The sequence below is a fragment of the Cavia porcellus genome, unplaced genomic scaffold (genome assembly GCF_034190915.1).
Source record: "Cavia porcellus strain 051 isolate PalLab524CR breed Dunkin Hartley unplaced genomic scaffold, mCavPor4.1 scaffold_19, whole genome shotgun sequence".
NCBI classification, from domain to species: Eukaryota; Metazoa; Chordata; class Mammalia; order Rodentia; family Caviidae; genus Cavia; species Cavia porcellus.
This window is the reverse complement of record NW_026947502.1, coordinates 37,238,322-37,254,347: the sequence shown is the minus strand read 5'-3', so window position 1 is coordinate 37,254,347 and position 16,026 is coordinate 37,238,322. Positions and strand designations below refer to the sequence as shown.

The following is a 16,026-nucleotide window of genomic DNA, read 5'->3' as shown; positions in this document are numbered from 1 at the left end:
TCAATTTTTCTTAAATATCAGCTATATCTGATGAATTTTTACTAAGGAACAATCATGCAAGAGCCAGGTATCCCCTACTATATGAATTCTTATCACCTGAAAACTGTAAACAATTTTTCCTCCAAATTTATCCCGAACCAAGCTTGTTACAATGATTCCATGTGTATCTGCCTGCAGATATATGTGTTAACTTAAACACCTACAAAAGAAGATGCATAGTACACTGCAAACCCATCTCCAACATTTTTTCAGATAAGATCTTTACCCTTATTGTTTAAATAAGTAGTACATTATATATATAAATTGTGTGCAGTATTAAATAAAAATGTCTTCTAGGAAGTTGCAAAGATGCTGACTACCAACGTTTTGGGTAAGTGACAAAGGAAAACAAACCCAGAAGATGATAAATAAGGACAATGTCAAAATGTTCATTTGATGCTCGTTGTTAGAAGGGAAAGCAGAAGAGTAAACTTGAAAACTGAATGCCAAATGTTTAAAACACACTGTGGACCAGGCCCAGAAAATGGCTGTGACCATGATGATGTAAGCAGAAGTGGCAAAATGATGGCTAAGCTTGAACATGAACTATAATTAATTAAGAGCTCTTGGAAAGCTGACTTGATCATGAGGGTCCAATACTTGTGGGTACATTAGTCCATTGATCAATGATGTTCATAAATGAATGTGATTTTAGAAGGTGTGGCCCTGATGGAGGTGGAACACTGGCCTAGGAGTGACTTTGGAGGGCATATTTCTTGCCACCGATGTTTCCTTCTGCCTTGAAGTGAGCAACATTCTTCCACCAAGCTCTTCTGCCATAATGTCCATTATTTTGGAGCCAGCCAACTAGGCACTGAACTCTGATTCAAGCCCATTACATATGTGTGTGTTGGTGACTGGTCCCAGAGATGGGAAGATGACTAATACAACCACATTCAAACATGCACTTACAGGTATAATATTATTGGGAACCATAAAACTGCAAACAAAGAGAACTTGTATTTTGAAGGGTTGCTTTATATGCAGTCTTGTTTAGCTTCAGGCCATATTTATCTGTCATTGACTGATCCTTGAGCACCAAGGTGAGAAGACTATTCCTTGAATTTAGACATAGACAAACTTTGGTTGTCCAGAGCTAAGGAACAGCCCTACACCTCTCGCGTTTCATACTCCCCATCTCCAGCTTCACAAGTCCCTGCCTGACTCCTAACTGTCTCCATTTCCTTCTCATAAACCTGCTTTCTACCTCTTGGTGGCCATGGACTCACCGTTTGTTGCCGAGAGCCCACCATGTTCATTTATCAAGGTAAAAAAAGCTGAGTGGAGTAGCGTTCATCTGTAGTTTCAGCTACTCAGGAAATCAGCCACGGCAACTTAGTGAGAGCCAGCCTCAAAATTTTAAAAAAGGGATAGAGATGTGGCCCGGTGGTACAGCTCTCCTGTGTTGTTACTAGGGCTCTTGGATGCAGCGGGCACCTGCTAGAGATTGTTGCCACATTCTTGTCCCAAAGAATTGGATAAAACATGCACAAAGGGTAGCAGGACTTTACACTTATTAAAGGCAAGAAAAGAAGTATATTCTGCAGAGTGATACCTGACTCTGAGAGGGAGAAAGCACAATGACCACAAGATTACTGACTGATGTCTTTGCTCCCTCTCCTCCGCCCCCATTCTTCAGGTCCAAATTGACATCAGTTCTAGTTCCATCATATCTCACACCTGATTGATTTTGAGCCAAAAGAACCAAAGATAGTGGCTTTCTGGTTAGTCACAAATGTAGGGTGTGGGAACTGCTTTCCTGTGCATGTGTGCCATGTGTCCTGGATCTCTGACTGACAGATCACGCCCACTTGCCCAATGACCTGCTACGCCCTAATTGCCTGCTCTTCTACCACTGACCTATTCAGCCCAGAAGCAACATGTATACTAACACTGGAAGGACAGGCTTTAAGTAGCCAGCAAATGAATTCTGACAACAGAGTAAGGAGAAAAGTATAGCAGAAGCACAGGATCAAGAGCAGGGTGATATGGGAAGGGGAGGTCTGCTTAAAACTGAGGATGACCTGCACCAAGTCAGGGGAGACATGATAGTCCTGCCTGGCCTAGTATTCCTCGCACCTGACTACCTAGAAACAAATTATCTTGTTTGCATACTTTTCTTTGTTTGCTCCATTCTCTAGGCTATGGTCTGATACAGGATCTCATCAAAAATCTTCTTGATGGCACCAGAAGAAATGAAGATAGCATTTTCTGGATTACACTAGGTTGGGGACTTACATCTGTTTTTCTATGAATTTGTCCAACATCTCCATGATTGACAGGTCACGCTCTTTTGCCCAGTGTTACACACGCGTTAAAATATGATGCCCTGTAGAATAAACACCACCGCTCGCTACCAACATTTTTAAGCAATCCAACACAAACTAGTGACATGATCAAAGTTACTATGCTTTTTTGGTTCTTAATTTCATCAGTAAAACAGGCATAGCAAATACTTAATAGGGATTTTCTTTTTCTGAAGGGTAGAATAAACTTGATGACGAATGCATAGAGATATTTGTATTTAATAGGATTATGTAATGCCTACATGAGCAAACCACTCTTCCAGGTTCTTTTTCCAAACCATGAAACCTTGTAAGGATTACAAATCGAAGTTAACTTTCTACAGAGGCAAAGACAGGTGGTCAAGAGCCAGCAGGTCAGGGGTCAGAATTCTTGCGGTCTGCTTCCAGAATCTGCACTTTGGCAAGTACTTACTTGAATACTGCAAAGTGCTTTACCACAAACCCTTAATTTCCCTAGAGCAAAGCGGAGCCACCTTTACTCGCTCCAAGACCCGCTCGTACTCTGCTCTTCGCAGACAAAGGCCGGGGAAAATCCTCAAGTAAGGACGTCCGCGGATCTTAGCCATGGGCCCCGCCCCATCCAGTGAAAGGCCCCGCCCCTTCTCCCGTCACCCCCCCCCCCCAGCCCGCTCGGGGCTCTGACTCCGCCCCTCGCGCCGGACGCGCCGACCGCCTCGCCGACTTCCACGTAGCACTCTGGAGAAGAAAGCGTCCGGGTCGCTTCGGCAGGTGCCGTAGGCCCCGCCCCTTCCTGGCGGTGCTACGCGCCACTTCCGGCCGTCTCGAGCCCTTTCCGCTGCTCTCAGCGGGTCATCTTAGTGCTCCCGGGTCGTTCCTTGCCCGCGGCCGGGCCTCCTGGCGCCTCTTCCCGGGCTCCAGCGGCTCGTTCCCATCCCACAGCCACCTGAGGCTCCGGGCGCTTCTGTTTTGCGGGCTCCGCGGGCCGAGGCCTGCCCCGCAGGTGAACCGGCGCAGAAGTGAGCGCGCGTCTCTGCGGATCTCCGCGAGGCCGCCGCGGTCTCGGGATGCCGCGGCCGGGGTCCGCGCCGCGCTGGGCGGCCGCCGCGGGCCGTTGGGGCCGCAGGCTGCTCGCGCTCCTGCTGCTGTTGCTGGCGCCAGGGCCTGGCGGCGCTTCGGAAATCACGTTCGAGCTGCCGGATAACGCCAGACAGTGCTTCTACGAGGACATCGTTCAGGGTACCAAGTGCACCCTGGAGTTCCAGGTACGCCGGGCCGCGGCCCAGAGTTGGGGCTGCGGCCTCCCTCTGGTGTGCCTTCATTCTTAGGGTAATTCGAGAATCGCCACGTGTAGTCAGTGCAGGGCATTTGCCTCACCTTTTCTAAACCTTGAGCAAGGAGATGTGTAAGATCGGTTGTTACGATTACGGAAGTGCTTCCACTAGTTGTGACATTTCTTTCCATCCTTCTCTGTCTTCTGTTGTAAAGCCTACTGAGTTTTCTTCCGGAAAGATTCCCTTAAAAAAGAAAACAGGTTATTTCTGTTCCAGAATGCACAGTGTCAATCCTCCTATTCTGTAATACACACCTCCACTTTGAGCCTGCATTGCTGCCAATATCTAACTCCACTGCTTTTCCATTTTTCCAGTGGTGATAGGACTGTTGGTTAATGCAGTCCCTGTTGTTGGAAATACTCCATTAGAGGATGAACGCCCATCTGCCTAAAGTGTTATAGAAATAGAAGAGTTATGTTAAAAAAAAAAGTAGCTTCATTAAACAGAATGCTATTTTTTAAGTTGGGTAGTACGGTATTTACTCTTTTTGCCTTTGTTGACAGGCTAGTTTAGCAGTTGAGCGGTCACTCAACGCTGGGTCCTGGTGATCCCGAAGTAATCAGATTAGGTCATTGCTGGAGCTCTTGATTTTCCTCCCTACTACCCACTTTAATTAATACGTGCTCATTCATCAAAACTATTTTAATAGCAATAAGTGGAGAAATGTGGCCTTTTAGCTCCCTGAAGGTTTCTTTTAGAAACTCATTTTAGGCTGAACTTTAAAGGGTGAGTAGTAAATACTTTGCAAATTCTTCCTAGGTATAGAAGATGGGGAGTACCCTACAGGTGGAGTGAACACTTAAGAATTTGAGGACCATAGGGAGGTTCAATATGGTTGAAAACAGGAAGCTGAGGAAGACAGGTCAGCAAGGACCAGTCTGTCAGATTCTTTGCTGACCATTTCAGGATTTTAGTTTTTCCTTTGAATATGGGACACCATCAGGGGTTTTCTAAGTAGTTCAGTGACATGATCAGAATTATTCTTGGTGGCTTCATGGATTGGAATGTACAAAGGTAAAAAAGATGAGTAAAATGTTTCATAGTACATGTGAAGAAATAATGGTTTAGACTGTGACTGCAGAAATGGGTAAGGAGAAAAAAGGCTTGGAGAGAATATACTAACTTACAGTCAACAGGATGGTGGTAATAGTTTGTCTGTGGTGGATAAGGAAGAGATTAAGGATGACTCTTATGTTTATTAAATTCATGAATTAGGGCCAGGGGACAAAAAAGATGGGAATATTAAGTGTAAGCCAGAATTCCCTTTGTTTCAATTTAATAAACATTTCTTGAATCTTACATGTGCAAATGCTGGGCTGGGTATCAAGGATACTACAACATCTTTTAAAAAATCAGCTGTGTTATGTATATATACTATGCCAAGTTCTTCAGATGTGTTAATTCTCAAGAAAACTTGATACAAAATGGGTAAGACTCCTTTTTTACTGATGCCACAGGTGAGATAGGTTAACACCTAAGGTCTGCAAATTTACAAGTGACAGAATCAGTAGGGCACACCTAGGCAGGTGTGTTTGTGAGCATTCCAGCAGATCTTAAATTAGCCGAGCCCTTCTGCTGTAGTTTGTTTGTGGTGCTGAAATATATTGAGTCATAATACTTTTGCTTTGTGATTGTTGATCTGAGAATTGGGGGGAGATTTATACCAGTTTGTCAACCTATTTTTTTCTCAACAGTAAGATTGATGATTTGTACCTGATCTGGGTAAGTGCTCCCCACTCCCACACTACCCCACTGCCACCAAGGGCTCTGCTCTTGAGACAGGGTATGAAGCCAGAATATATACCTGGGGGACTGGCAAAATATGTAAAAAACTAGCCAACACCCTGTTTTGGTTTCCAAAGTGTTCTTTCCACACTTGTGTGAGAGAGAACATGTATCTGGCCATAGACCTCACAGAGGGAGGAGAAAGGAGCCACACCTGACATCTCTAGACCTCTTGTGAAATAGCCTTTGGCAGTGATATTTTAAATTACATTCTTTTCCTGTAATAAAGGAGATTGGTGAGCACTGTGTTTTGGGACCCTGTGATTCTTCTGTAGCAAATAAACACTATTAAATTTCCACTGTCAGTGCAAATGTAAAGTGAAAGCTTGTCCAGAGAACTTCTGATAGTCTGGTATTTAGGAACATAAAATTAGCAAACCTATGAACATAAGAGGTTCTGACCCCTGTTTAATAGGAGGTATGCCACTATTAACAGGTTTGGATTTTTGGGTAGCCCACAATGAATTATCATTGTCAAAAAGTTTTAAATGAGTGCTCAGTGAGGGTAGTGAAGAAAGATAGAATGCTGTCCTGCTCCAGTATGCACAATTTGGCATGTTGTTGGCTCTCAACGGTAGTAAGTAATAAAGAGACCAGATGCTGCACATGGTACCATGCACAGGGCAACATACTCCCTAGTACAGTTAATTATCCAGCTCAAAATGGGAGTGGTGCCAAGATTGGGAAATCCTGGGTTAGAAGGAGAGCAGATTAAATTGTGGAAGACCTTTTAGGGACTCGTGACAGTAATATATTGTAGATTAGTTGTGGAAGAAATGGGATGAACTGGAGAGAGATAGTAAGATGCCAAAGGTTTTGTAATCATTTGCCTAGGTATTGACACTAAATCAAGTTTTCGTCATATAGAAACCGACAATTTAAAAGAATATTAACTCATATAAGAGCATTTGTTTTATATAGTTTGAAGGTCAGGCAAAAGGATTGCAAGTTCAAGCCCAGCCCAGGCAACTTAGTGTGACCCTTTCTCAAAAAAAAAAAAAAAAAAACAGCTGAGGATGTAGCTCATGCAAAAGCCATAGGTTCAATTCCCAGTATCACCAAAAAGTTAAAAAGTTTGACAGAAGAAAGGTGGGGTGATGAGTCCACATCCTTTTGCATAATTCAAAATACAGTCAAATGTGAGTAATTGGGTATATCAAAACAAAGTCATTTTTCCACTGAAAAAATGATTTTTTGGGGAAGGGTAAATATCAATTTGATAAGACCTTTTTAAACATCAAAATATTTTTATATTTATATTTTTATAGTTCCTGTGATAAAAGCTTGCACAAATAACATCTTTTTTATTAATGGACAATGTCAATATTATTTGAACCAAGAGAATTAAAGCTCAAAAATAACAAAGCTGTATCATTTAATCTCATGGATGCTTGCTTTTAAATCAAGTCGTATAGTAGTCATATATTAACTAGCACAGTTATCTGAAATGAATAAAAATTCCCTCTCCATAAGGAAACTTGTCTAGTTGACAGTGTAAAGCTTTGGTTGAACTGAAATGTGCTTCCCAAATTTCATCCATTGGTAAAATTACTTACAAATGTGTAATTGCACGTGATAGGGAAAGTCATTTACCAACAACCTTTTGCCATTTTAACAAGAAACTTGTTGATTTCTCACACTTATTGCTTACAGAGCTCCCTTTTGTTTCTTACTCTCTTTTAGGTGATTACTGGTGGTCACTATGATGTAGATTGTCGCTTAGAAGATCCTGATGGTACAATGTTATACAAAGAGACGAAGAAACAGTATGATAGTTTTACCTTCACAGCTTCCAGAAATGGGACATACAAATTTTGTTTCAGCAATGAATTTTCTACTTTCACACATAAAACTGTGTATTTTGATTTTCAAGTTGGAGAAGACCCACCTTTGTTTCCTAGTGAAAACCGAGTCAGTGCTCTTACCCAGGTAAATAAAAAATTAGCAAAACAATGTTGAAGTGATTACAGCAAAGAAATAAACATAATATAATACTATACATTAACTCATCGATGAATATAAGTTTTAAAGGTTGTTAAAAGTTTCCAAATTCCATCTTAATTTTTCAGTAAATTAGACATTTCACTGAGAACTTAAGACTTTTATAGTAAAAAACAATGTTAAAAGATGCACTTTTAATTGTGAAGAAAGCATTCAGACAAGAGAAGATCACTATTAGTTTTCTATTGCCATGACAGAAAGTGCCTGTGATACTCAAAAGGAGAAAGGGTTTATTTCAGCTCATGGTTTTATGGTTCCGGTTCTTGGTTAGCTGGCTTTATTATTTTGGGGCCTGTGGCAGGTTAACAGCATCATCGCAGGAGTAGCAAAATAGCTTATCTTGCGCCAGCCAGGAAGTAGGAGAGAAGAGGGCGCTGGGCCCTGGTATCCCTTTAAGGGCATGCCTCCAGCAACCGCCTCTTATGTGGGCTCAGAGGGACATTTAAGAGTCAAATAGTAACAGTCAGTAAGATAGAAACATCAATATTAAAAAATCTGAGAAGCCTAAGCACTATTCCAGTGTCCTGAAACATTTTTATAACCTGGAGAGGAGTGTTGTTACCATACCGTAGGTTAATGTAATTGGGAGCTAAATGATGCCCAAGTAATACATAAATATACCGCACAGCAGTCTTTATACCATAGTGTTATTCAACTGTTGTTACAATAACTTTTGCTGTAACTTAGGTAGAACACTGAAGATTAATGATACATCATCTAACAAAAGTAGCTGTGTAAGCTAAATTGGGTTTTATATTGAAGAAAGGTTAATGAGAGAAAAAGTGAAAGGAACTTAATACAGTAAACAGATACTGCACAGATACAAAGGGGCTGTTTTATCTCCAGTTCAAATACAATACGAGCTTAGGTTACGTCTGAGAAATACTGTTAAAAGCATCATTGGAACTTACTTTATTATTACACACCTGTAATTCAAGCTACTTAGGAGACCAAGGCAGCAGGATTGCATTTTTTTTTTTCTTTTTTGGTACTGGAAATTTGAACTCACAGCATCACACTTGCCAGGCAGGTGCTTATGCCACTGAGCTAAATCCTCATTCCCCATGATTGCAGTTTTTGAGGTCAGCCTGCGTGATTTGGCAGTACTTTGCCTCCAAATTAACAACAAAAAAAGTTTAGCACAGGGGTCTGGGTTCAATCACTGGTATCCATATGACCACAAGGAAAAAAACCAGTAATTACCATCTTGTTAAAACCTTAAACTGGTATTTTCAGTGTTTCCAGGTTCCATTTGGTTTCTTTGCTAACCATTTAGGTATAAAGGCAGTTTTAAGAATGTATAACAGCCTTAATTCAGACTTAGTATAGTAATTTTAGAAATGTTCTCTTTAGGATCCTGCATGAAAGGCAACTCTTTGTAAATGATTTTTTCCTTGGGGCTGTTATTTATAACTTAACCTATCTCCACTGTAATGAATTTTAACTTGGGTAAGAAAGTAGCTTACTCTAAAAACATAAAGTGGGCAAAATGATCGACAGCAAAGCAGTCAGTACCATGTAGCCTGCTTTTCATATGTGACATTTTTATTTAGTGTCAGTTTTCTACTTTCAAAAAGCTAGTAAGCTCATATAGTAGAAATATTATAAAGTAGTTACTCATATTTTAAAATGGAAAAAATTACCAGCTAATAAATAGAGAATAAACGAATGAGTTTGTGACTAGTTTTTACCCATTTTTTATAAAACGGATCTAGAATAGGAATGATAACTATTAGGTGAAAAATTGGTGAAAAACTGATGGAAAACTATATACTGCATGAATCAAACTGGTGTCATGTAAGTCTAATCATTCACAAGTGGACATTTTGTGCTTTGTCATAATATGTCATAGGAAATACACGACTCTGGTCTGAGGCTTTCCACCCAGAACATTACAGCTGATTCCCATCAGGTTTCTGGCTCCACCTGACAGTTTACCATACCTAGAATAAGGAACAGCCTGGGTATACAGGCAACAAAATCCAGGAGAGGGGGAAACTTCACAGGGTATAGGACTCGGCTTTTTATACAAATAGATGGCAAGGAAAAGAGAAAAGAAAGAGAACCTACAGACTGAAGGCTTTTAAAGGTATACCAGCTGATTGGCTGTGTTGACTTTATTTGGATTTTGATTTGAAAACAACTTTGAGATATCAAGGAAAACTATCATCCTTGTATTTGATGACTTTATAGAACAATTTGTATTAGTTTTATATGTTATAAAAACTTTAGTTATATTTTTATAATGTTATCTTTTAGAAATAAAGTATAGAAAGTATTTGCAGCTAACCTGAAAATACCTGGAGTTTGCTTTAAAATAGTAATTAGTAAAAATAGATAAAGATGGTAAATGAGATAAAATTAACCATGTATTAATTATTGGTATGGACTTCATTATTGTATTCTCTGTTCTCTTCAGTATGTAAGAAAATTCTCATTTTAAAATTTAAAAGAATGCCGCACACAGCCTCAAAACTTTTATGACTCTGTAACTAGTTCTTGAAATTACCTGATTTTCTCTAACCCAGAAGTTCTTAACCCACATTCCTGGAAGGCTCCAAAAAGTTCTTACTTTGAATTTTTGTCAAATTCTTGCTCTTATGTGTGAAGAACCCTTGGGACACATGTCATTTGAAAATACATGAGAAACAAATTCCAGAAGCATTTCTTTAACCCCTTAGAAATCATTTGTTTTAGCACAGTTTTGGCAATCTTTTTATTCTTAGGTGTCTCAAAAAAACAAAGATATTTGTGTATTCTAATAGATAAATTCAGTTTGTTTACCTCATAATTTCTCACATTTTTAAAAATACTTTAATTATGTTTATAATTATTTCTTTCATACTATGTTAGAACCTTATTAAATGTTTATTTCCTAGTGTCTATACCTTAATTAAAATTAAGAGAAATTCATATTTATTTTTAAAACTGTTAATACATACATGATTTATAAAATAAAATAGTAACACAGCAGTCAGAAAATATTGAACTCGGGGCTGGGGGTTTAGCTCAGCGGCATAAGCACCTGCCTGGCAAGCAGGTGGTCGTGAGTTCGATCCCCAGTACCGATAAAAATGAAAAAGACAAAAAAAAAAAAAAAAAAGAAAATATTGAACTCTTGTATAAAAAATGTTAGAGACATCTGGTTATGGTGGTGCATGTCTGTGATTCCAGCATTCAGGAGACTGAGGCAGAGGTTTTCAAGACCAGCCTGAACTGGACAGTGAAACCCACTCAAAAAACTAAAAATCATTTGATTGAAAAGTGAATATATTAGATAAACTTTCTTAAAGGTAATAGTGTTATAAATGTGTAAGAATAAGGTATTAACAGATTAAGGTTCATGAACTGATTGAATTGTGAAACTGAAACTTGTACCCCATTGGAAACTTGCATTTGTTTAGTTACTGGTATGAGGGAGATTTATTTAGCAAATAGATAAATGTAAAAGAATTCCTTTCTGGTCATTTATTTTCAGATTCAAAAATTCTGTCTCCTAATGTTTCTTTAAAGAAGCTGTGCATGAAATTCTGTAGTGAGCTGAGTTTTTGCCGTGTTAGCGTGGAGTTCTGTCTGCCATGTCCCTGAGGCCACGCCTGTGCCGTTTCGGTTTGGGCAGCAGCTGCCTCATGGCCTGTCTGGGCTCAGCACTCCTTTAGGGCAGTGAGTAGAAGCGTGACATTGCCAGGCAGCTGGCACAGTGGATAAATGAATGGGTGCTCACCCACTAAAGTGGTCCTCGGGGACACTGAGAGGAGACAAGAAACAGGTGAATGTCAGTGTGTATAGAGTACTGCACGTACTGACTGAGAATCTCTCCCCTCAGATGGAATCTGCCTGTGTGTCCATTCATGAAGCTCTGAAGTCTGTCATTGACTATCAGACTCATTTCCGGTTGAGAGAAGCACAAGGCCGAAGCCGAGCAGAGGATCTAAATACAAGAGTGGCCTATTGGTCAGTAGGAGAAGCCCTCATCCTTCTGGTGGTTAGCATAGGGCAGGTATTTCTTCTGAAGAGCTTTTTCTCAGATAAAAGAACCACCACAACTCGTGTCGGATCATAACTACGTTGTGAGAAGGGATGCACCATTACCACTGTAATACTGTTGTCCTCTAATTTTAGGTACTGAAGAACTTACAATTGGCAACATTTTAAAACCTTGCTCTTGTTGGGAGAGATGTATAAGTCGTATCCCCAAACTATGGAAAGGACACCTTTATTTATTTGTAAGGGTGGAAAAACTTTGGAACTTACTGTGGGCTGTTCATGTTAAATACCAATGATCTACTTTTTTCTTTGGTTGTTTATATCTACTCTTCACACACTAAACTTTGGTATCTTGATTCCTTTTAATCATTTAAAAGTATTTTTCTTGTAGCTGGTATTTTAAAAACCTTAGGTTTAATGTCTACATCTGTTATGGAGGAAGAAAACTGCCTTTTATTTGTGTATAGTGAATAAAGTTATGTTTTTAAGGAAACCAAATGTGATTAACTGCAGCTCAAGCCCTATTCTGCACTGCTTAATTACATGGGGGAGCAGGGTGGCACTTCTATAGAAATGTGATTACTATTGATATAATTTCTAGTTGATAGATTGTCATATAATTTATATCTTCCTTGCTTGGAAGATGTTAGATTTTTGGTTTGTTCTATGATTTATAACAGTTGTTTTTCTACAAAGGCTGCCACATAGAAAATGGTTTGTATCCATAATAGAGTTTATATAGACCTTAAAAATCAGACTACTATAGTAGGTAAAATTATTAATTGGAGGGAGATTAATTAAATGGGAAAACTTTTTAGTTTTCTGCACTCACTATATTTGTAGTGCTTTTACAAAGAAAAAATGTTAAATGTCATTTCAGCATTTTAATTGGCCAGGTCTTGCTCTTAATATAGTTTCCTGTCTTCAGGTTGTTCCCAGTTTAAGTTGACAGTTCAAATATTATATCACATAAGTGCCGTACATTTTATCCTCGTGGATGCAATGTGCTGAGAAGTTTTGGGGTTTTATTCTTTTTCCTGTTTTTATTTTTCTTTTACACATTTTGTTAGCAACTCTAAAATGATTTAAAGATTTAGAATGCTATGTGTGTTTACTATTTGGTAATTTTCATTGATTGTACCTCATCTAATGAGTATTAGTACATATTTGTACATTACAGGGTTTAGATTGTGTTTGTATCTTATAACTTGTATAGATTGAGCTGATTGAAATAAGATTTTGTGCAGGTGTTTCGGAAAGAAATACAGGATGATACAAAATTATGTGGACATTTAAGACTTCTGCTGTTTGGAAAACAAAAGTGCAACTGCTTTTCTGCTACCCTCCCTTTTTCACTCAGAGGTGATGACTCCTGAACAAGACTATTGTATGCCTGAACCTTGATTGAATAGCAGTTTAGGCCTCAGTTAACCGTCACTAGGAGTTAACTCTCAATTCTGATGACTTAAAAGTGTGCACACACACAGATGTGAGAGCAAAATGAATTCAGATTGCCATGCTGGCTATTTTAGATGTTACAGAGTAGTAAGAGATGAACATGTTTTCAGCCCTTTAAGATTCTTGAAGACCAAATAGCTACTCTACATCATTTATGAGTGGATTAAGAAGTTTAAGATTTTGCAGATTGACATATTTGAGTTCTTGTATTTGAGCTGTCCTGGAGTTTTAGAAACGTCCCTTCATACTTAGATTTGAAGGTTTTAAGCACTAATGTAACATATTCATAATCATGGGTAAATGTAAAGTGTCTTTTTCTGGTTACCCATGGATTCTGTTGTATTCAGATTCTTATACTGTAATTAAACAGGTTTAGATCTGGCCACATTTGGCATAGATTGGGCACTCACTTAACCTGTACCTCTCAAAACTTCATAGACTATTACCACAAATACTTTTTCATGAAAATATTAAGGTGCAATTTTTTTTTACATCACTATTACCTATTTCTGAAGAGTTGCTGGACCTGTTGGCACATGCCTGTAATCCCAGCACTTGGGAAACTGAGGCAGGAGGATTGCCATGAGTTCAAGGCCAGCCTGAACTGCATAGCTACCTTGTCTTAGAAAAATAAAAGTGCGGACTTAGTATAGTCTTTGTGTAGCTCTGAATTTTGGTGGCTAATCAGAGTATGTGTATATAATTTGGAAAACCTTCAGAATAAATGTTGAGTGACATTTCTTCCTCCTGCTACATAATTTGTAGCTTTTTTTTTTTTCTAATCTTTTCATAATCTGTGCGGCAGTTTGAATTTCCCAAATATTTATGTTTGGACAGAAGACTCATTACATATTTGAATATCATAGTTGTATATATTTTTAAAGTAGAACAAGTAATGGAAATTGAGTTGATATACAAGTTTATACTGTACAAGAATCTCAACTGGGTGAAGATACATTCTAAAATATTACTTTGCCAATAATTTAAATGTCCTTTTTTTGATAAAGAAACATGACTTTTGGTTCACAATTTTCATCCAGGCTTGATGAGACTCAGCTTTGAAAACACAATAGACTGAGAAGCAGTTTTATTCTTTGAAAGATTTTGTTTATATACCGTCCATTTCTTTGATTTCAGTTTGTAAATGTGTAGCAATTATAGTGAAATGGAACAAAGCAGAACTTATGATTTGTTTCAGAAATTAATATATAAATAATTTACAAGGGGCTTTTCATTTACTTTTGAAAAGAAAACAATTTCTGTAAGACATTGGTTGCACAGGATTGCACTGATCATTTTCTTTTAGAATAAAAACTCTTTCAGTAAACCGACTTCCCTTGTTTCTATCAGGACTTAAATCTTTCTAAAAACTTATAAATACACAGCGTAAATTTGTCACAAGACTTATAATATAGTGTAAGACATCTGCAGAGATGAGCAAGAAGGCCAAGCCTCACTGCCTCATTGTTTTATCTTGTTTGCATTCCTTGTCGAAAGATTGCTTGGGTGCTGATGGGTGTGGTGGCCCACACCTGGAACCCCAGCACTTGGGAGCTCAGTCAGGATTGCTGTGAGTTCAAGGTCATCCTGAACTATGTGGTGGGACCTTCTCTCAAAAGAAGAAAAAACAAAAAGAAGTGAGTGTTCACCTCAGTATCCTAACCTTCAGTTTTAAAACACAACAGAAGCTGGGCATGGTGGTGCATGCCTGTAATCTCAGCACTCTAGTAGGCTGAGGCAAGAGGATCACTGAGTTCAAGGCCACTCGAGGCTTCAGAGTTTGAGTTCAAAGCTAGCCTGAACTGCATAGTGAGACCCTGTCTCAAAAAGACAAAAAAAGAAAGGAAATCAAACCTAAAGCAAACCAGAAAATGGCTAATAAAAATTAGAGTAGAAATAAAGATTATGTGGGTAAAAGACAATGAAGCCATCTCTTGCTCTAAAAGTTTTTAAGTAAGTGTGTTTTAGGGTGGATAATAACCAGTTGGGTTGACTTTTGTTTTCCTTAGTAATTAGCTCGTTCCTGGACACATCTCTGCAAAAACAGCAGGGACATAGGCAAGGAATAGAATGCAGGCCATTGAATCCTTATGGTGGGTACGTTTCCCTTACTGACACATTGTCTCTTTGCAGTAATCCTACAGAGATAAGAGCATTTTACAGAAGAGTAATCTGCAGCGTAAAACCTGTTCATATCACAGTGACTAGCAGAGCCTAAAGATGAACATTAGCGGTTAGACTGTCACTTTTTTCTCCACCTTCCCATCCCCCTCTACTCTCTCTCCTCTTCCCTGCTGTGTCCTCTATCTCTGTCTCTTTCTCTGTACTGGGGATTGAACCTAGGGCTGATAGTGATGATCACTGCTATTTTCAGAAGAAAAGACACCAATGTGAGAATTTGATCATTGTTTAAATAAAAAAAAAAAAACCCACCATTCATTTTGGTGTGTTCCAGTTATTTTTACCAGTACATGTTTTTAGTATATAATTGCATTCACCATGGCAAGTTGGTAAATTTATTTACTAATTTTTTAAACCCCGCTTCTCTTATCCCTTCCCGCTTGCATGTCCTAGGCCCTTCATTCATAATTTATACATGCTTGTAGTACGTGATTACATTCTTCACAGGGATTCAGTGCATGTACACAGTACTTCACCATTCCTAGTTTTTTTTAAAATCTCACCCCCCACCCCTAGTTCTCTTCCCTTCTCATATGCTGGAAGTCCATCTCACTATTTCTTATTGTCTGTTTTGTACTTTATATATTGAAGTTCTCCAGTGAGAGAAACCATGCAATATGCAAGCCTGTGTGTTTAATTTACTTAACACTGGTCTCAGGTGATCACTTTCCTACAGATGACTCAAGTTTATCCTTTTTATGGTAGAGTAATATTTCATTTGGGTGTAAGTACCGTATTTTCATCATTTGTTGATGGACATTTTGGCTGCTTTGAAGATTTAGCTATTACAGATTGTGTATGCTATAAACATGAGTATGCATTTATCATTGTAATGTGATATCTTTAATGCTTTTGGGAAGATACTGGAATGGGCAAGTCAGATCGAATTTCTGTTTTTAATGTTTTGAGGAATCTATGCTTATTTCCATGGTATTGTATCAGTTTACAGTTCCACCAACAATGAAGAAGGGTTCCTT

The 16,026-nt window shown here is 38.7% G+C and overlaps 1 protein-coding gene across 1 annotated transcript; it reads left to right on the top strand.

The window, feature by feature from the left end:
- The first annotated feature begins 3,095 nt into the window (after positions 1 to 3,095).
- On the top strand, positions 3,096 to 14,195 carry Tmed7 (transmembrane p24 trafficking protein 7). Its single transcript, XM_003473274.5, has 3 exons — positions 3,096 to 3,568; positions 7,106 to 7,351; positions 11,250 to 14,195. Exons 1-3 carry the CDS (start codon positions 3,371 to 3,373, stop codon positions 11,484 to 11,486), a joined length of 681 nt encoding a protein of 226 aa, XP_003473322.1. The 5' UTR covers positions 3,096 to 3,370; the 3' UTR covers positions 11,487 to 14,195.
- Positions 14,196 to 16,026: the final 1,831 nt, after the last annotated feature.